The sequence below is a fragment of the Schistocerca serialis genome, chromosome 11 (assembly GCF_023864345.2).
Source record: "Schistocerca serialis cubense isolate TAMUIC-IGC-003099 chromosome 11, iqSchSeri2.2, whole genome shotgun sequence".
Taxonomy (NCBI): Eukaryota; Metazoa; Arthropoda; class Insecta; order Orthoptera; family Acrididae; genus Schistocerca; species Schistocerca serialis.
Window position 1 is genome coordinate 111,171,688 of NC_064648.1, and position 23,034 is coordinate 111,194,721.

At 42.8% G+C, this 23,034-nt stretch overlaps 1 protein-coding gene across 1 annotated transcript in view; it reads left to right on the forward strand.

The window, feature by feature from the left end:
• The window catches only part of LOC126426813 (phosphatidylinositol phosphatase PTPRQ-like), a 267,688-nt gene that overhangs the window by 11,455 nt on the left and 233,199 nt on the right, over positions 1-23,034 (forward strand). The window contains exon 2 of the mRNA XM_050088816.1: positions 13,493-13,630. Within this exon, the coding sequence (XP_049944773.1) occupies positions 13,564-13,630 (67 nt within the window). The 5' untranslated portion in view covers positions 13,493-13,563. The remainder of the gene's footprint in view (positions 1-13,492; positions 13,631-23,034) is intronic.

Genomic DNA, 23,034 nt, shown 5'->3' on the forward strand with positions numbered 1-23,034 from the left:
ATAAATTCTCTAACCTAAACACACAAATTCTATAACCTACAACAATAACACATGAGAAATTCCGCCCAGTGGGCATGGCTTTACAATGGTGAATCTCTATATTATGGTCTCTTAATTATTTTTAACGCTACAGTGCACTTTCTGGATAGGATGGTGGATCTTTTATTATACCTCACACTTCGACTCTCACAATCATCATCACGAAACTTTCCTCCAGACCGAGCGGTACCGAAGGAACAAGCATAACCCACTAATCTTTTGAACCTACCTCGCTACTCTCCCATGCAAACCACACATACCCAAATTACATGACATACACCACACTACAACATGAAATACTACACAGAATAGTCACAACATTATCACTTTCAGCTTTCCCACTTCAATCAGTATTTATCCCAGTTTCACACGACACTGCCCCACTTCATAATTCCACTTCCCTACTACGAACTCTGGAGATATTTGCACGTCTTCCTGTGCAATGCAAGCCAAGTGGCGTTGCTGGATAGACGGCTGACTCACCTTGATTCTCTCTCAGAGTTTAAATCTAGCGTCACACGGAATCATATCATGCAAAGTAATATTAAGAACATCACACACGCGAGTCCTCAACTGATACCATGGACGAGTACTTCCCTTTATCCTTTGTCTCATACACAGATTGAGACTCACACAGTACTCACCATGTGGAAGTACTCGTCTCTAATTTCAAGTCCTGCACACGCCATTTCTTAAATATTTCAACTTATGGTACACACGCTATTTCTTAAATATTTCAACTTATTGTACACACGCTAGTAATTCAGCTTAACTTAAGCACACGGAAGTATTTCAACTTATTGCTACACGTGGTTTCATTGTGACCGTTGGCCACTTCCGAAGATTACTACAATCCCTTTAATATTACCTGCCTGACATTTAATTCTCCCCACAAAAGTTCCTGAAATAGAGAAATTATTATTTCAAACTACTCTTAAATATTCCACATGCATACCATGTCTCCACTTTTTCGTCATTACGGAGCACAACTAAAACAGGTCTTAACAGCACAAGATCCAGCGGCAGAGTGCTGAAACATGGCCGTTCTCGAGGACCTCTCCCATCTCTGTCGAGGTGGGGGAAGCACCTTGCTATCGTATTGGTCAGCCACATTTCAGGCGCTCAAAGCTCTGGTACATTTCATCTCTTTGGTCCCACCAAAGGTGGCCAAACGATCGTCTCAAAGATGATCATATATTCACATTCACTATCTGCGGTTGGCAGACGACCATACATTCATTCATTTCACAGATCTCACCAAACTGGATGTAGGGATTTACTTTGTGGGAGTGCACATGTGATCAATTAAATAAATAAATTCTCATTCTTTCCCACACTGGTATCCGGCTTCGCTGTATTAATTGAAATTGAGTTAGCTTTACAAAAAAAATATGTTGTTCTGACCAAAATAATGAAGTATGTTGTACCCATTTTCAATGTCGGGCGGTACTGTACCCTTTCACAACAACAACACAGAGACAGGAATTCGAAAGTGAAAGTAAAGTAACTTGATTTCCGTTCACTGTGGGCGGTGGAAAGTGAAGATAAAGTTGAGTTTGGCACCACTCTACCAGTCTTGTACATGAGCCTTCTACAAGCCCATAAACGCTGTACTCTGTACAACATCACTCGCAGACTTCTGCTACTAGGGTTGGCGGTTATTGCTGAGACAACTAGTTTTCGCTGAAATTGTTTTTTTTTTTTTTTTTTCAAATGCCAGTTTAACCTGTTGAACCCCTGCAACACAACCGGTTTCTCAAATAGCCGATTTTCGATTTTTTTTGTTCTCATTATTTCGTGTAATAAATCTAGAAATCGAAGAAAGACTGAAGAATTTTGTCTCAATGACGCTCAAGGTACAAAGGCAAAATGTTAAATCAAATCGGAAAAAAGACTTACTTGATCTGCTATTCTTCTATCACAAAAAATCACCGGTATTCTGCTACTGGTTCTATTTTTTGAAAGTATTCTCTTACTGATTATAATTTTTTGAAACTCTTCTCAAGAATCATATCACTATTTGGGAATTACGAACAGTCAGTGCTGAAGGGCGGAAACTGGGGAGAAAGCCTCTATTGGAGTGTTAATTTGTCCACTGTCATGGGCTACAAGCAGGTGGAGACATGTTGTAAAGACACAGGCAGCAGATCAGCTACTTTCTATTTCCACTGTATACTATGAGTGAATTGTTGATAACTTTTTAATTTATTAGTGTAACCGCAATTTCCTTCCTCTTTTATAATTTCATAAAAATGGCAGGCAAATCTCTAATCTCCCAAAGCAAATGAAGCATTGCACTTGACTCCTACATACCTTGTAAATATAAAAATACTTCCAGACTAGGGTTGGTGGCATTCTACAATACTATGGATGTACGCCGACAACTGCGAGAAACTACCGTACAGACCTGGTCAAGTACGTGGGGGAAGGGGGGGGGGGGAGGGGGAGCGGGGGTGGCGGCTTTGTTAAAGAGGCTCTTAAGAAGGTAACGTTTTTCATTTTACTCTGAAAATTCATTTATTTATTTAGTTTATGTAATAATTCCTTTGAGAGGTATTCATACTAATGGTACTTGGCCTCTTAAACTACGCAAGAAAAACTTTTGTTAAAAAAAATGGTTCAAATGGCTCTGACTTAACTTCTGAGGTCATCAGTCACCTAGAACTTAGAACTACTTAAACCTAACTAACCTAAGGACATCACGCACATCCATTCCCGAGGCAGGATTCGAACCTGCGACCGGAGCGGTCGCTCGGCACTAGACGGTAGCGCCTAGTACCGCACGGCCACTCCGGTCGGCTTTTGTTAAAAAAGTATTAGATTTGGCTATAGGATAACTTCAAACGAATAAAATTTTGAATCAGTGTATTGCTTCTTCGCTAACAAAACGCAGTTCACAAGGGAAAGGCCTCAGACACGGCCCACTGATTCGGCTCAAGTTTTGCAAGTCGCTTGTGTACAACCTAAAACGAAGGAAGGACTAAGATATTTTGGCAGAACAGTCCGCCCGCCTCCCATCTCTTCCAACGCCTCTGCCCCTCCCCCCTCCCATTATTGTGAAAATCACCCCTAAAGGTTGTGACGAGCAATCGACTCAAAATTGGCGGGATCGATAAGCCGGCACAGTAGCTCAGGGTGTTCGATGAGAGGCTGGCTCCTCTGTGTAATAAGAGCTGAGTGAAGGGATCAACGGATGTCATGTGACGTCCGCTACGATCAAATACAACGAACAATAATGTTTCCTGTTTATGTCGATGTAACTAGTTTTTGTTTGTTGTGCCATATCTTTCAGTTGCATAATCGACCAGAGCTGAAACTTATAGTTGGGAGCCTAACACAGACGACGGCAAGCGGGAAGTTACCGACGCTGCGTTTTCGTTTGTAAAAGTGTTGCAAGACAAATGTATTATCAATGGACTTCCCGAAGCAGGCAGTTCTGTCTCGTGGCGTTCCAGGTTGATAGGAGCGGCTATCGAGCGATTTTTGGATCTGACGAACGAAATGACTTTTGTTGGTACTGATGAACTATACCATGAAGGCGAAGCAGAAGGTGATTTCAGTGGAAGCTATCACAACTAGTGAATCGCAAACTGGTCACAACACTTTGGAAATTTCCACGTCGCAGGCAATATGTGCTTCACCTGTTCCCGATAAGTATTACGAACCGGTTACTAAACGGCTGAAGTACGGCACTATAACCTCTTGAAGCAAATGTAAAGGCTCTAGCGCTAGCCAGGAATCATCCAAATTGGAACTTACAAACACTGCAAAAGAACAGACCAACAACAGCCCTGAAAAGGAAGAAGGACCTAAAATTGTGGGAAAATGATATTGTTAAATGAGGGACAAGATACGACGAATGTCAGGCGATAAATAAGTGGACATAACAACCGATTTGTCGAATATCGTCGTCGTAACGAGAATCTAACAACGGGAATAATCCAGGAGTGGGCATCAGGTGCAGCGCCTCAGTATACGACCGACAAGGATTTTACGTTTGCTGCATCATTATCTTGGGCAAGAAAGTTCAATCGGAATAAAAAATCGTCAACGACACGTCTCTAAACACGTCTCCCACAAGGAGGTAGAAAATATATAAGATATACAGAAAGTGGAGGATCTTTTGATCACGGCGTCACTTATGACCGGTTTTAATCGAGATTACGTGATCAACAGCAATCAAACAGGATGCAAGTATCGGGTGAACATTCGACGCACGTTATCGTATAAGGGCGAAGAACGAATCCTTGTCGCATATGGTTGTAAAGAAAAAAGACTAACGCATTCGTACACAGCATCTGAAAAAGTATTGCCTCAGGTTTTCCAGTGTTTACAAGAAACAAAGGTCTGACAAATTTATTTGCCTACTTTCTTATCATTCCCTATTGATTCACTTAGCCTATTAACCCTCCAATCCCTGTCAATTGATATAAGGAAATATACAGACGAGAAGGATAACATCCGCTACGTTTCCTTGAAATTCGAACCCGGATTCTCCGCTTCCCACACAGTTACCTTAGCCGTTGCACTATTTTTTTTAATCATCTAATTTTTTTCGTTGCCTTTGTTCGGGGTCCCATGTCCCATGTCACCCGTTCTAGTTCGTTCTTGCTGGATTCACTCTTTTTTTTCTTTTTTTTTATGACAGAGGGCAGCTAAACCTCCGATCGAACACACTGAGCTACTGTGCCGACTAGGTTTTCTTAAAATCGGGCAGGTGCTGAGCCATAATTTCTGAGAGTACCGTACTTCGTTTTAGGTTGTACACAAGCGACCTGAGCCGAATCGGTTGGCCGTGTCTAAGGCCTTCCCCTAGTCAGTCTTCTAATATAACTTTCACTTTCGAAGAGCAGGAGAGTCTTAATGTTAGGCTGAATAACTTATAAAGTCAAATGGGATCAAATTTCTTTTAACAATAGCTGTCTTTCGCTAGTACAATCTCATATTCAAATTTACAAGTTATCTAAAACAAAGTTAGAGTTTCTTCAGCACGTCATAGCATCCAAAGTTCCTAAATTCAAACGAAAATTTTATTAATATCTTTCACTTCATTAAAATGGTCAATTTCCTTGAATGATCAAGACTTTCTTTTAAATTATTATTCCAAATGTCAACTTGAAACTATAGCAATCATATTTATTTACAAACTAAAACGTAGTACACAGATTCTGTGAGCTAAAGTTTTGGGAACTTAACGTTGAGTCATGTGTTACTTTGAACTACATTCTAATGTATGAAATGTGATAAATCAGTTTGTATTTATCCATGATAACGGTCTCGGCTACTAATAACCTACGCTTTGTATGACGTTTATTTACACATACGCTAGAGTTGTGACGTCTGGCTTCACTGCTGGAAGGATATTACGAATGAGACATTTCACAGTAGAATATCATACTTGTAGTAAAACTTAGACATAATATTGGGTGCAGAAAAATTGTGTCAGGAAATTTTAGCCCTGGATAGCTGATGCCTGTAGGAATCAAAATTACTTATGTTGTATAGGTCGACAATGGACAATTTTTAAACTACGGAAACTTTGCGCCAAGCGCTCCAATTGGCCCCAGGGTTGCCATGTTGCCGGATGCTCTGGACAGCACATGACCACGAATGTGTGTGTATCACGTTGGGACAGTGATGGGGCCATGGACGTTTGTATGTGTGAACCGACAGCCACACCATTGCCCGTCAACCGACGAATGTCAACAGGGCACTCCAACGGCCAATCGGAACGCCTAGTTTCCGTAGTTTAAAAATTGTGCGTTGTCGACCTACGCAACATAAGTCATTTTTATTCCTACTGGCGTCAGGTATCCAGGGTTAAAATCTTGTGACACAACTTTCGTCCACACTGTATATGGGCGTCCCACAAGTGAGGCAAGTTTATGCACAGATGCATAGTAGAAAATGACGATTCATAGGCCGGCCGGAGTCGCCGAGCGGCTCTAGGAGCTACGGTCGCAGGTTCGAATCCTGCCTCGGGCATGAACGCGTGTGATGTCCTTAGGTTGGTTAGGTGTATAAAGTTCTAAGTTCTAAGGGACTGATGCTCTCAGAAGTTAAGTCCGATAGTGCTCAGAGCCATTTGAACCATTTGACGATTGAAAGCCGCCTTCGAACGAACAAGAGTCATTAGATAATTAAAGAGACAAATTGTTCTGGAGAAAAAACTATTAGCAGGGAAAGTTTGGTACTTTTATGGCCTTAAATTGGGTCACTGGGTTGAGCCCTCATAAGCTGATGTATCAACATTGTTTTGTTCATACCCTGAATAATACATTTCAACATGGCGAGTCGGCTTGATACTCCACATTAGTTGAAGAATGTTCTGTTATTCGTATTTTATTTGCTGAAGGCGAGAAACCAGTGAATATATACTGTAGAATGTCTACAGTTTATGGTGAAGGCGATACGAATCGTCCAAATTTTTACACGTGGACAGGGCAGTTTATAAATGGTCACGACTCAGTGACTGACGAACGCCGTTGTGGCCGACCAGTAGCAGTTTCAAGTCTCTCACTTGGAAGTCGAACTGATGACATTATTCGCACCGACCGCCGTGTGACTGTGGAAATGATAGTTGATAAGGTTCAAGTTAGTACTGGTACAGTTCATAACATTATCTGTAACAATATGAAGTACCGCAAAACATGTGCAAGATGGATCCCAAAGGAGCTGACGCCGCTACACAAGGAAACAAAGTTGAGAGTGTGCACTGAGCTAAACGAAAGTTATTAAAGGGAAGGTGAGCACTTTATGAACAAAATATTAACTTGTGATGAAACTTGGGTTCGCTATTATGAGCCAGAATCAAAAAGACAATGCACGAAATGCAAGCACACCAGTGAAGAAAAAATTCAAAATCCAAACATCAGCAGGAAAAGTCATGTTGACGGTGTCTTGGGATGCTGAAAGTGCTGTATGGTGATTATCTCGAAGAGAAACTTACAATGAACAGCCAGTACTACTCGGATTTGCTTTTTAACAAGCCAGTCGTGAGAGAGAGACGACGTGTATCTCAGAGGAGAGGTTTGAATCTCCAGCAAGACAACGCACGTCCTCATATTGCTCGACTAACCCCTGAAACTATCGACGAAATGGGCTGGGAATACTGCCTCATCCCTCTTACAGTCCTGATTTAGCACTAACGCATTTCCATTTGTTTGGTGCACTGAAGGAGGCCTTACGTAGGAAGAGGTTCCAGGGCAACGAGGACGTGAAAAAAAGTTCGTGGGAAATTGGTTGAACATCAAGATAAAGAGTTATTTGCAGCTGGAATAAAAAAGCTTGTAACCCGTTGGAACCAGTGCATAAATGTTCAAGGAGATTATGTTGAAAAGCAGAAAATGTACAGTTTTGTAAAAATAAACGCTTTTTCTCCATACCAGTTTGTCTCTTTAAATATTGAATGAGCCTCGTAAATAATATTTTTAGCTCCAAAAAGTCTCTGAACAGATGTTCGGCTCGCCTTCGACGCATCTCTTTTTGTTTAAGCAGAGAGGCTGCATCTTTAAGGAAAGTAGAATCTGTCAGGAAAGAACGGAATTAGGAAGGAATTGACTGTGGCCTATTCTAAGGGGCGACACCGGTACCTGTCTAAGTTGAAAATGATAAACCACAGAAAACCATTTTCAAGATTGCCAGTGGATGCATTCGGCCCACGTCTGCTCCGGAATCTATGGACTGTTAGCTACACGCCTCAAGGTGCAGAGCTACCCTGGTCGGTGGGGAATTTCGAAAAACTGGTTGCCGCGTATTGTTTTCAAATAAAATAAGGTGGATCACAACAAAAGATGTAATTCTGAAATTGCATATTTCTCCTTCAGTTGTGCATGTTCTGTCATTTGATTGGACATAAATGCATTCATATTTTAAAATTTGATTGTGCAAGAAATTCTTGTACAGTTATTATAGTATTACAAGAGCGTAAATAGATTTGAACTAAAGTGGGCGGGATGCAGGTCGACCACTACGAAAATATTCTGGAAACGAACGAACTATAGAGTGTGCTGCCATCACACATCCCTTTCCCAAAAGCTCCGTATCGGAACCGGTTTTCATAATTTTAGTACCACCTGGGTAATAAGACCGATCAATATTTTACCATTTGGGCTGGTAATGATAGAAATATGAGCAATATTTTTAAAGAAATGTAACAATCGCCGTTTGGGCGACGTTTTTGCTGAGCCGTGACGTTTCCGGGCAACAAAGGCAGATCCAAGTGTATTTTTACGAACTGACTTTAGTATTATTTGTAGTGCTGTTTATCGCTCTACTGAATATTGAAATACTGCATACACAGACTGCCACCAGTCTCCAAATAACGTGTCGAGCGCTAACATTAAACTGCTGTACATACTTAATTAGGCTATTATGGTAGTGCATACCAGTGGCGGGTACAGAACATCCTCAAAGGGGGGCGCTAAAGATACCTTGAGGTACATTTACTTTTACCCTAGTAAAAATTAATCAAGACGCATGTAAAGTTAAATAAAGTTTTTGTTTACATTGATTCTACACATATACAAGAGAATGCCATCTTATGTTATAAAAAAGTTACAGCTGTGGTTCTCTTCCTTAAATGATGAATTCTATGCTCCTATTCTTCCTGGCATATTGGTTAATTACATTGTCAATAGGACAGAAAGTCAGGCAATTTACATTGTCGATTCCGTTCTAGTTCATTCGATAGAGTTCCTATGTAGTAACAATGGGTTCTTAAGAATTTTCTCGAAAGTCACTGTTACCGGAGGTATACGCATCTATAGTTTCGCATACACGCCGCGCAGGATTAGCCGAGCGGTCTGAGGCGCTGCAGTCATGGACTGTGCAGCTGGTCCCGGCGGAGGTTCGAGTACTCCCTTGGGTGGGAGTACTCCCTTGGGTTTGTCCTTAGGATAATTTAGGTTAAGTAGTCTGTAAGCTTAGGGACTGAAGACCTAAGCAGTTAAGTCTCATAAGGTTTCACACACGTTTGAACATTTTTCCTATACCTAACTCGTGTTACGTTATTAGTAAAAATACCGTTACGAGTCTCGCAGCAATATTTTTACTGAGAAATTACTATCTGTCCATATCCGGATCCCGCTCCAGCTACTGCCGGGTCTGGGTGCTGACGAGTCCTCTCCACATGGCTCGGTCCTCCCACCACTTTTCTTTGTCCATTTGCTGCCAAGTCACACCTCTCCCTTCCACACATATACTCACTCCCGCTTTGCACCGTGTTCTTGGGCGCCCTCTTGGTCTTTTCCCATCCATCTTTAGTTCTTCCATATTTTTGGGGAGTCTCTGCCCATGCATCCTCTTAACATACCCATACCATCTTAATCTCTTTTCTTTCAATTTCTTATCTCATACTTTCTGGTTTAAGATCCTTTCTAATCTCTACGTTCCTTACTCTGTCCATTCGTGTTTTTCCCTTAACTGCTCTGAGAAATTTCATTTCCGCTGCAAGCAGTCTGCTCCAGTCCCTTTCTGTCATTGTCCATATTTCTCCACCATAGGTGAAATAGGGAAGTAATAATTCTTATACATCAGAAGTTTTCCTTTTTCGGAAACCTCCTTATTCCAAATCAGATGTTTAATTGTTTGCTAGAAATTGCCTCCCTTCTGTAACCTCCTATTAATTTCGTTAGTTATTCTTCCATCCCTAGATATTCACTCCCTAAATCAGTGAAACTTTCTACCACTTTGAGGGGTTCTCCATTCAAGGTAATATTTCCGTTGATCCCTTTCTCTCTTTCAAAAACCATTAGTTCACTCTTATCTTTATTTATTTTTACTCCATACCTTTTCATCATTTCCTTCCACACATTAAGTTGTAACTATACATCTACAACTTTATCACCCCATATTACCATATCATCTGCAAAAATCATCATTTCGTCTCTTTCTTTTACTATATCTTTAACTGCGCTATTCATTCCCTCCATCACAACATTAAAAAGTGCAGGAGACAGAATACTTCCTTGCTTAAGTCCTTGTCTTATTTCGAAGCATTCAGAGTTCCCCAATGGTGTTCTAATTCTACAATTGTGTCCCCTCTACATTGTCTTTATTACATTAATGTATCCAGCATCTACATCTATCTTTTTCATTTCTTCCCAGAGTCTTTCCCTGTTAACTGACTCATATGCCTTTTCTATGTCTATAAAAACCATTATCACCTCTTTGTAATACTCCCAAGTTTTTTTCCATCAGTTGACAGATAGAAAATATCTAGTCGATCGTGCTTCTTCCTTTCATAAACCCATGCTGTTCTTCACTCAGCTCCTTTTCTATCTTTTCACTTATTCGATTTAGCAAACTTCTTTCAAAAATCTTGGCTGTGTGACTCATAAGGGTTATTCGTCTGTAGCTTTTGCAAAGTCTTTTATTGCCGTTTTTGAAGATGGGAACAATGTGTCCGCTTCTCCAATCGTCAGGTATTGTACTATTTCTCCACACACTTCAAATTACTATGAATTACTATAATTAATACCTCACAATCAACTGATCACTCTCACTCTTGACTAATGTTCACACTAGCACTTGCTACAACTAGGACTTTTTACTTATTCATTCTTCAGTCTTCATATTTCTGCTTCTGAATGTAAACCAGCTTCCTGTTGGACGAATAGTCCGTATTTATAAAGCAACGTATCGAACGTTCTCTGTACAAGAAAACAATAGAATATTCGCGACTTTTCTCGAAGAAGTGCCAGGCAGAATAACGTATCGAGATCACTAGAACGGCCGCGACTTTTCTCGTAGGTATGTGTTAGCTATCTATGAGCCAGACGGAAACGTATAAAATACGATGACGCGGACGCGCGTGCTACATAGGAAAGTATTACTACTCGATAAGTCGATTCAGTCGAGTCGACTGCCGAAAGAAACGAACGAATAGCGTGCGGGTAGACTGACGGGGGCGGCGAGGGTGGTAATGCTGGCGGCCCCGCAAGAAGGGGAGGGAGGGGGTGGATGCGCGCCACGCACGCCCCCATATGTATCCGCCACTGGTGCATGCGTATTTTAACTTACCATAATGCGAGTGGACGAATCAGAATTGCTTTTCGTCTTCTTTCTTGTTACAAACTTATTCAGAGTTGGAAACTATCAGAACAGCACACAACACAAAAAGCAATGAACAGCACTACTTACATTAAATTCAAGCACAAGGAAGAACTGAGCTGATTAGCAAAAAAGCATTTGAACTCGAATAAGGCGAACAATGTATAACAGTTGGTCTTGGCTAAAGCAGGGGTAGGCGATAGCCGACAGTGGTGTCGACAAACCGTTAGTTTAAATCGGTATTGGCAAATTGTAATGTAGCGACCAAAAAGTTCCTGTTCGGACGCTCTACAGTCCAAAATTGGCATGCCACTCAAGTAAAATCGCCTGGACCCTCAGGTAATGACCCCGTCGATGCTCCATGTTGAAGACACTCTCTTGGCAAAACCCCGTGTCCTTCTGCGTGAACACCTGCGTTGTTGCCCGCTTACTTCCTCGCCCGACAAAAATCATCGCCCCTTTAAGGCTTTTCTTAAGCGACTATAAGAGTTAAAACTGAAGATGTTTTATATGACGATCACTTTGGCTTTAGGAAAGGCACCTGAGAGGCAATTATGACGTTGTGGTTGATAATGGAAGCAAGACTAAAGAAAAATCAAGACACGTTCATAGGATTTGTAGACCCGTAAAAAGCGTACGACAGTGAAAAATGGTGCAAGATGTTCGAAATTCTGATGATAATAGGTAAGGTATAGGGAGAGACCAGTAACATGCAATATGTACAAGAGCCAAGAGGGAATAATAAGAGTGGACGACCAAGAGTGAAGTCCTCTGATTAAAAACGATATAAGACAGGGATGTAGTCTTCGCTACTGTTCTATCTGTACATCGAAGAAGCAATGGTGGAAGTAAAAGAATGGATCAAGAGTGTAATTATAATTCAAGGTGCAAGGGTATCAGTGATACGATTCGTATAACATTGTTATGCTGAATGGAATGAACAGTCTGATGAGTACAGGGTAGGGGTTGCGAGTAAGTCGAAGAAAGACGAAAGTGATGAGAAGTAGCAGAAATGAGAACAGCACAGGCTTAACATGACGATTAATGGTCACGAAGTATATGAAGTTAGGGAATTCTGCTACCTAGGCAGAAAAATTACCAATGACAGATGGAGCAAGGAGAACATCAAAAGCAGCTGCTCACAAGCCACACATCACGCCGGTAAATGCCAAACGGCGACTCGCTCGGTGTAAGGAGCGTAAACATTGGACAATTGAACAGTGGAAAAAGGTTGTGTGGAAAGATGCATCACGGTACGCAATGTGGAGATCCGATGTCAGGGTGTGGGTACGGCGAATGACCGGTGAACGTCATCTGCCAGCGTGTGTAGTGCCGACAGTAAAATTCGGAGAAGGTGGTGTTATGGTGTGGTCGTGCTTTTCATGGCTTGCTCCCCTTGTTGTTTTGCGTGGCACTATCACAGCACACTGATGTTTTAAGCACCTTCTTGCTTCCCACTGTTGAAGACTAATTCAGGGATGGCGACTGCATTTTTCAACACGATCAGGCACCTTTTCGTAATTCACGGCCTGTGGCGGAGTGGTTATACGATAATAACATCCCTGTAATGGACTGGCCTGCACAGAGCCCTGACCTGAATCCTTTAGTACACCTTTGGGATGTTTTGGAACGCCGACTTCTTGCCGTGCCTCACCGACCGACATCGATACCTCTCAGCGCAGCACTCCGTGATGAATCGGCTGCCATTCCCCACGAAACCTTCCAGCAGCTGACTGAACGTATGCCTGCGAGAGTGGAAGCCGTCATGAAGGCTAAGGGTAGCCCAACACTATCCTGAATTCCACCATTGCCGATGCAGGGCGCCACGAACTTGTAAGTCATTTTCAGCCAGCTGTCCAGGTACTTTTGATCACATAGTGTATATGTGAATATTAGCTGCAAAATGTGTCGCGAATACAGTTGGTACTAAAGAATTAATAAATTAAGACGTCATGCCTGATACGGCTATTTTTTTAATTTTTTTTTATTTGCATGTACAGCGAAAATGCAGTAAGCGATAAAGCTTTTGCCTTTTACCATTTTGTGTGCGGGCTTCGGCGATAAATAGTTTCACGAAGGTTTTAAATAACGTGTAAAGTTCGTTAGAAGTTGCTATGTGCTTTCATTCTCTAATACTGAATCAATAAATTTTGGCTATACGCACGATGTGACGTACACCTCTTTCTCACCTTCACATCAACCCCTTTGATAGGTAGGTGTCGCTTGCACCCACAGCGCTTCCTTGCAGACAGCAAGTGATATTGGTATCAAGTTCTGTTGAAATCGACGCAGGGGTTTAGGAGGAGATGTGAAAAATACTTGCTTACATACATACATTTTTGTAATACGTATGGATTACTTAGACTTGTGGATATAAATTAATTTTTGTATTTTGTCCTAGGTTGCGGACCAAACAGATATGGAGACAATTGTTCAAAACGCTGCTCATTTCTGAGTAGTGCATGTGAAGGGATGATATTTTGCACTAAAGAATTGTGTTCATGTGCACCAGGCTTGCAAGGAGCGAAATGTGATACACGTAAGTACTGTGTTAAGCTTTATTTCACACGTTAATCCGTGTCTGTATTTACGAGTCAATGCGCCAATAGGTTTTCCTGACTTACGACTCTGTTTCTAACTGATTGTTTCTATTCATGCTGTTGACAGATTTTGAGATTTCTATATAATTTCAAGTGAGACTTGCTTTCCACAAACAAATTTAAAGTGTAGCAGCTGCTGCAGAGTATTAATACGCAATCTGTATCAGTGTACGGCAGATAGCAAGACACTGTTAAGTTTGATCCAGCTGGTAGACAGATAATATGTAAAATTTGTAATGGCTTTGTTCTCATAGCTGCTCCATATCCAAGTAAAGCACTGTTTGCACGCCGTATGGACTGATGCTGGCAAACGTGAAAGCAGGCATATGTTCACATGGGCACACACACACACACAGACATACACACACACACACACACACACACACACACACACACACACACACACACACAAACACATACACGGGTGATGCTCCTATAAAGACACATTGTCACATTCATTTACTCTAAGTAGCTGGCAGAAACTGGTTGTGCAGCTTGCTTCTAAATCTACGTGATTACTCTGCTATTCACAATGAAGTGCCTGGCAGAGGGTTCAATGCACCACATTCAAGCTGTCTCTCTACCGTTCTACTCTCGAGCGCCACACAGGAAAACCGAGCACTTAAATTTTTCTGTGCGAGCCCTGATTTCTCTTATTTTATCGTGATGATCATTTCTCCCTATGTAGGTGGATGCCAACAGAATGTTTTCGCAATCGCAGAGGAAAATTTTGTTTTGGTGATTCAGATTTGATGAGCATATCCCGTCGCAACGAGAAACGCCATTGTTTTAATGATTGCTACTCCAATCGATGTCATCCGTCAGTCCCACCTGATGCTGATCCCATACCGCACATCAATATTCCAGAATGGGGCGGACAAGCGTGCTGTAAGCAGTCTCTTTAGTAGACCTGTTCCACCTTCAAGTGTTCTGCGAATGAATCGCAGTCTTTGGTTCGTTCTAGCCACAACAATATCTATGTTATCGTTCAAATTTAGGTTATTTGTAATTGTAATCCCTAAGTATTAGTGGAATGTACAGCCTTCAGTTTTGTGTGACTTTTTTAGATTTAGAAGGTTTATACTATTAAATTCACACTTTTCTTGAATCAGGGTCGATTGTCACTTTTCACCCCCCACAGATATCTAAATCATTTTGCAAGTCGTTTCGGTCATCTGATGACTTTACAAGACGGTAGATGACAGCATCATTTGCAATCAAGAGGGCTACTCAGATTGTCTCCTATGTCGTTAGTATAGACCAGGAACAATAGCGTGCCTATAACACTTTCTGAGGAACGCCGGATATTACTTCTGCTTTACTCGATGACTTTCCGTCTATTACTACAAACTGTGACCTTTCTGACAGGAAATCACGAATCCAGTTGCACAACCGAGGCGATATTCCATACGAAAGCGTTCTGGAAGTCTAAAAATATGGAATAAATTTGACATCCCCTTTCGATAGCACTTATTACTTCATGAGTATAAAGAGCTAGTTGTGTTTCACAAGAACGATGTTTTATGAATCAGTGCTGACAATGTGTCAATAAATTGTTTTCCTCGAGTTAATTCATGATCGTCGAACACAGTAAATGATCCAAAAACCCAACTGGAAACCAATGTTAGTGATAAAGGCCTGTAATTCAGAGGATTACTCCTATTACCCTTTTTGGGTATTGGCGTGGCTTAAGAAATTTTCTAGTCTGTAGGTACGGATCTTTCTATGAGCGAGAGGTTCCACATAATTGGAGGTATTGTATCAGCACACTCTGAGAGGAACCCGTCTGGCAATTGTAGTAACGACGTAGGTTTTGTATAGATGATTTTCTTTTGACATATGACCATGTGCAGACTTCGTCACCTACGTCAGTTACAAAACACTTCAAAATTATTTAAATTCTTTTTAAAGTTGTCTCTGAATGATTCTTGAACGAAACTTTAATTAAAACATCATCATTTGAGTCGTATGCGCAGAATTACGTCACTCAGTCCAGTTGGTTTGCGCAAACTTTTTTCGATTTAGATGTCGTTTGTTTCTTCTCAGACATTATATTAAAGCACGTTGTCTGCTTTAATAAATATTAAAACCACATTGAATTAACTTTTAAGACTCAAACTCGCGATGAACGTTGTCAAAAGTAATAATCTTGTCAATTAAATCAGTAATGCTTCTTCCTTAATATAATTCTTCACAAATAAATTCTCGGAACACGTATTCAAACTTTTGTAGTACACAATAGTTTGTTATCTTCCTATATACTACATATAGACGTGAACCTGAGCCTTCACAAGATAGGACTGAACATGTACAACATGTTTAAACTTTCTATGAGGTCATTGTTGTACAAACATTACAAATTCTTATTTTTTCAGTTTTTAGAAGCACGACACAACAACTCGGTTTCAGGATCTTCTGTTGCTCTTTGGCTGTCGACCCGCGACGTATAGTGGCCAGCAATTTTCTCTCAGGTCCCGGCAGTGAAGGTGCTGTCTCCGTTCGTTGCGCCGCCCTCTCCGTACATGAAACATAAAAATAAATACAAAACTTTAGATAATTCACAAACATTACAACTATTACAAAATACATAAACAAAACAATAAATTAAACTTACATTCACCTGAAAACTGGGCTGACTCTGGTGGATGGGTGACGCTTCAATTTCGCGTCCCACTACACAATCAATCTGGACCTGAGGCCTTGCCTTTATCATGTGATTTAAGCTGTTTTGCTACACCGAGGATATCTACTTCTATGTTTCTCACCATGGCAGTTATTGTTGAATGGAATTCAGGAATATTTACTTCGTCTCCTTTGGTGAAAGAGTTGACTACAATTGATATGATTTACTCTAACTGATATACTACGTGATCATGGACACGTGATGTAGACTCTTTCTCAGTAGTGACAGCATCCGCTTCTCAGGGCACGAACTCCCCAAGTTTGCGGAACTGATTCAGGAACCATCATGGTTTGTGACCAGCCAATCGGCCGTGGCACCTGTCCGTCTCCAAGACTTGCACATTTTGCTACAAGGTGACCTACATACCCCAACAAGGTTTTGGACATGTGGTCTTTGGAGAAGAAACAAAGGCCATCGAGTCCTCTGCCTGTTCTTTGCATCATTATGACAACTTTTACTAGCGGCAGTACGGTGCTTCGTCTCGCTGAAAGTACATGTAGCCTTTTGAGTACTGTAGAGAAACCAGTTGTCGCATGTAACGAGATTGCAGAATCTTGTATCGTCCGTTTTTTGAGAGATAGTTACAGACTAATCAGGGACCCCAGTTGGTTACGTGTGAACATCCGCTGCACGATAATGGCTGCATTATCAGCACGACCAGTAGTTGGTGTCACGAAATGCAATTCGTGTTACACGCTCAATTGTTCGATCAATATTGTGGAAGGCGTATTATATCTCCAGCATAATTCATTAATCCGTAAGTGTAAATCAACACAATACGGCCAAGTGGGTTGCTATTTCTTCGAGTAATTTCATAATCATACCAAAAACTGTTGTTTACATCATATCGGTTATGAATACTATCACGAGTGTAATCAGATTTGATGCATGATAGTAGTTATACGAAAAGCTTAAAGACCTGTGCACGGTTACCATCAAATATAACGTTTTCATCTGGGAGATTCAGCTACGAATTTGAAATAATAACATAATTTGTGGCAGGTGTATACGATAGAAAACGTTTTTAATTTTATTTCATGTTATTATTATTCACAGTTTTTTACTAACAATCAAATGGAATTGTTTTTGAGAACTTGTTCATATATGGTTTTCATCAATAACAAATTATCGCTAACTTATGTCTGTGTTATTAAGAAATATTTACAAATTAATATGGTGAAGAAGCGAGAAAGGAAGCAAGGAACACTGGGTTTAACGTCCCGGCAACATCGACGTCATTAGAGATGAAGCACAAGCTGGGATTTAGGCAAGGATGGGGAAAGAAATCGCACGTGCCCTTTCAAAGGAACCATCCCGCCATTTGCCTGGAGCGATTTAGAGAAATCGCAGAAAACCTAAATGTGTATGGCCGACGGCCGGACGCGGGTTTGAACCGTTGTCCTGCCGAATGCGAATCTAGTGTGCTAAGCGCTGTGCCACCTCGCTCGCGTGCCTTTTTTTTTGCTTCTTTGTTTTGTTTTGCTTTTTTTTTACTTTTTTGGTCATCAGTCTCCCGACTGGTTTGATGCAGTCCAACACGAATTCTTCTCCTGTGCCAACCTCTTCATCTCAGAATAGCAACATACGTCCTCAATTATTTGCTGACTTCCTCTACAGTTTTTGCCCTCTACAACTGCCTCTAGTATCACGGAAGTCATTCTCTCATGTTTCAAGAGGTGTCCTGTCATCCAGTCCCTTCTCCTTGTCAGTGTTTTCCACATATTCCTTTCCTCTCCGATTCTGTACAGAACCTCCTCATGTGTTACCTTATTAGTCCGCGTAATTCTAAACATTCGTCTGTAGCACCACATCTCAAAAGCTTCGATTCTCTTCTGTTCCGGGTTTTCCACAGTCTATGTTTCACTATCATATAATGCACTGCTCTAAACGTACTTTCTCAGAAATTTCTTCCTAAAATTAGGTTCTATCTTCGATGCTGCTAGACTTCTCTTGGCTAGGAATGCCAGTGCTAGTCTGCTTTTTATGTCCTCCTTGCTCCGTCTGTCATTCGTTATTTTACTGCCTATGTAGTAAAATTCCTTAACTCCATCTACTTCATGGCCATCAATCCTCATATTAAGTTTCTCGGTATTGTCATTTCTGCTATTTCTTATTATTTTCGTCTCTCTTCGATTTACTCTCAATCCATATTGTGTACTCATTAGACTGTTTATTCCATTCAGCAAATCTTGTGATTCCTCTTCACTTTCACTCAGTCTAGCGATGTCATCAGCGAATCGTATCATTGATATCCAATCACCTTCAATTTCACTCCTGAACCTTTCTTTTATTTCCATCATTGCTTCTTTTATGTACAGATGATAGAGTAGTAGCGAAAGACAACATCGCTGTCTTACACCCATTTTAATCCGAGGACTTGGTTCTTGGTCGTCCACTATTTATTATTCCCTCTTGGCTCTTGTACAAGTTGTATATTACCCGTCTCTCCCTATAGCTTATGCCTATATTTCCAGGTCGATAAATCCAATGAACGTGTCTTAATTTTTCTGTAGTCTTGCTTCCATTATCAACCGCAACGACAGAACTGCCTCTCTCATGCCTTTACCTTTCCCAAAGCCGAACTGATCGTCATGTAACACATCCTCAATTTTATTTTCCATTCTTCTGTACATTATTCTTATAAGCAACTTGGATGCATGAGTTGTTAATTTGATTCTGCGATAATTCCCGCACTTGTCAGCGCTTGCAGTCTTCGAAATAGTGTGGATGATATTTTTCAGAAAGTTAGATGGTACGTCGCCAGACTCATACATTCTACTGTCATTGTAAATTATCCTAAGGACAAACACACACACCCATGCCCGAGGGAGGAGTCGAACCTCCACCGGGACCAGCTGCACTGATTTTTTTTTTCATTCCTCAGCGACTTGTATTTCTGTATTCCCGAATTTCCCTGAGCATTTTTGTACTTCCTTCTTTCAATAACCAACTGAAGTATTTATTCGGTTACACATGGTTTCGTCACAGTTACCTTCTTTGTACTGATATTTCCGTTTCCAACTTCTGTGACTGTCTTTTTAGAGATGTCCATTCCTCGTCAGCTATATTGCCTACTGAGCTAGTCCTTATTGCTGTATGTATTGCCTTAGTATTCCTTAGTACTTCCATATCCATTTTCTTTGCGTATTGATTCTTCCTGACTAATCTCTTAATCTTCAGCCTACGCTTCATCACTACTACATTGTGATCTGAGTGCATATCTCATTTTGAGTATGCCCTACAATCCAGTATCTGATTTCGGCATCTCTGTGCGACCTTGATGTACTCTGACTGAAATCTTCCCGTATCACCCGGCCTTTTCCATGTATACCTGCTCCTCTTTTTGTGGCGGTGGTCGTAGCGACAAACACTTGGCTGTAGAAATGGCTTACGAAGTCACCGCCACACTTTTAATAGCGGGCCGACCGGTCCGCTGGAACAGTAAACAGAAAGATGAAAGCCCAAACACTCATATTAAATAAAAGTCGGTACTTATCTTTTATTAGTGAAGATACAGTAACACAATAGAGAACTTTGTGTCTACAGAAATCTGTCTAGTTCGAGTCGGAGCGGCTAGGTCAGCGTCGGCTGACGACAAACAACAACTCTGCTGCGATGAACACACAACTGACTACCAAGTACACAATTCGGAGGCGAGTATACAACTGAGCGGCGAATACAGAACTGTCCTAGCGCTCGCGACTCCAGCGCTTAAGAAGCCAGAAGCCAGCGGTGGCGCGTGCAGACTTGCGGCGATTTCCTGTCTCGCTGGCGCTGCTTATGCGGACGGCGTCCGAACTTTGATGCTGCCAACCTTTTGGCAGCGGGCTCGGTTGGCATTACTGGCTAGGATACAACACTCCTCCCCCCCAAATCGCCGCACCGTCGTTGAATAATGACGTGGCGAGCGTCGACGGCGGGGGATGGGTCTGGCCGCAGGCGTAGCAGAAGAGACTGGGGCGGAGACTGTTGTCGGTGGTCGTCCCCGGTCCGCACCCCAGTATTGGCTGCGAGGGGCCTCGGGAAACACCGACTGAAAACCGAGGTCAGGGTGCACGCCTGTGACCACGGGCGCAGCTTCTGGTACTGGACGCGACGGGGCGTCGGGACCCACGAAGAGAGGCAGCGTCTCCTGACGCTGCGTCGACGGCTGCTGAGTGGGCGCCGGACAAGGCGCTGCGGTGTCAGACTCCTTGGGGGTGTCCAAGGAAAGCGGCTGCAGGACAGGCTGCACAGCCACCGCTTGGGAAGGCGGCCCGGCTGAGGGGTCGACGTCCATCAGCTCTGAAGGCGGTGGCGACTGAAGAGGGACCGCAGGCGCCGGAGCGACCACCCGGGGCGCTCCCGGCTGAAGCTGCGCGGGAGGCATCAACGGGACGGGCTGTCGGCGTGGTAGCGGCGACGGCTGCTGCTGCTGCTGCTGCCCTGGGGACGGCAGCGAAGTCGGAAGGCGCGGCTGGAACCCGCCGCGGACCAAATCTGTGGACAAAGAACGAGCGGCAGAATCCGGGCGGCCAGCGCGGCGCAACTGGTTCTGATGCCTCCTGTGCACCCCAGTAGCACCTTGAACAGTATAAAAACCGCGACCCTGGACACTTATCACGGTGCCTCGTTCCCAACGACGGCGACCGTGATAAACTCTGAAAAAAACGGCGTCGTTGCGCTGAAAACGCGTGCGATGCTCAGAAGCGGCGGGTCGATCCGGGGGGTGCAACAACCGTAGTAGGGTGCGATGACGACGGCCGTGGAGAAGCTCCGCAGGCGAAGGGCCGTCGCGTGGCGTGGTCCGGTACGACGACAGGAACGTGATGAGGGCCTGCTGACGAGAGTGCGTAGCACGAAGGCGGTCCATATGATCCTTTAATGTGCGTACAAAACGTTCCGCTGCACCATTCGATTGAGGGTGGAACGGCGGAGTAAGAACATGGCGAATGCCATTGGTAGAACAAAAACTTTCAAATTCAGCAGAGGTAAATTGTGGACCATTGTCAGACACTAAAACTTCTGGAAGACCCTCAATACAAAAAATTGAAGTCAACGCCTGTATAGTTTGTGCAGACGTTGTAGACTGCATGGGCACAACAAACGGAAAATTACTAAATGCATCTATCACGATGAGCCAACGAGAATTCCAATATGGACCAGCGAAATCAATATGCACTCGCTGCCAGGGACCGGCAGGGCGTGCCCCCTCAAAATAGCGTTGAGGCGGAGCAGCTTGGTGTTCGGCACACGTCGAACAATCTGTAGACATCTGCGTAATGTGCTTATCAATGCCGATCCATGTACAATGACGGCGGGCAAGCTGCTTGGTGCGGACCACTCCCCAATGACCTTGATGCAACAAGTCGAGGACCTTGGATTGGAGCACTTGGGGAACCACTACACGAAGCTGGTCATTTCGGTGCGTAACAGCAAAACTCCGTGCGAAACAGACAACAGATGACGTTGCGGATAATAGCGACGAACCACAGGATCCGATATGTCCTTTGCCGTGGACGGCCAACCACGTTGAACAAAACGTAATAGTAAACTCAGATGAGTATCCGTAGCTGTCTCACGTGCCACCTGACGATAATCAATCGGAAAATCACGGAGGGATTGATGCTCATCGGCGTCAATCTGATGGCAAGAGTCTTCGGAGGAATCGAAGACATCATCCGCAGCAATCGGCAATCTAGAAAGCGCGTCAGCGTTTGCATGCTGAGCTGTAGGGCGATACAGTATCTCATACTGGTATTGTGATAACAAAAGAGCCCGACGTTGTAGTCTCTGAGCTGTCCGCTGAGGAACTGGTTTAGACGGATGAAACAGTGACGTCAGAGGCTTGTGATCTGTTACTAAATAGAATGGTCTACCATAGAGGTAGTGATGGAATTTTGTGACACCGAACACAATAGCCAACGCTTCCTTGTCCAATTGGCTATAATTACACTGAGCTTTGTTTAGCAATTTAGATGCGAACGCAATAGGACGTTCGGTGTTACCGACTCGGTGAGACAACACAGCACCGAGGCCGAAAGAAGAGGCATCACAAGCTAACACCAGAGGCTTGTTAGGGTCGTAATGGACCAGACAACGATCATTCAATAAAGCCTCATTAAGCTGCTGAAAGGCTGATTGGCAATCAGCTGACCACACAAACGGAACATTCTTACGGCGGAGACGATGCAACGGTGCAGCAATCTGTGATGCATTAGGTATAAACCTAATATAATATGTCAATTTGCCAAGAACTGCTTGCAATACATGCAGATTGCGAGGGGCGGGCAAATCACGAATAGCTGCTAAATGTGACTGGGAGGGATGAATGCCTTGAGCATTAATAACATGTCCCAGATACTCCAGCTCCGTAAGGAAAAATGAACATTTATCGATGTTGCAACGTAGGCCTGCCTGAGACAACACTTTAAACAAACACTCCAAATTACGGAAATGTTCAGCAGGCGTCCGACCGGAAACAACAATATCGTCTAAATTGTTGCAACACGATGGCACATTAGCCAGAAGTTGTGACAAAAAACGCTGAAAAACAGCTGGAGCTGACGCACAACCAAAAGGCAAACGCAGAAAACGGAACAACCCCAACGACGTGTTTATGACAAAATACTGTTGTGATTGCTCGTCGAGGGGCAATTGCAAATATGCTTCACGGAGATC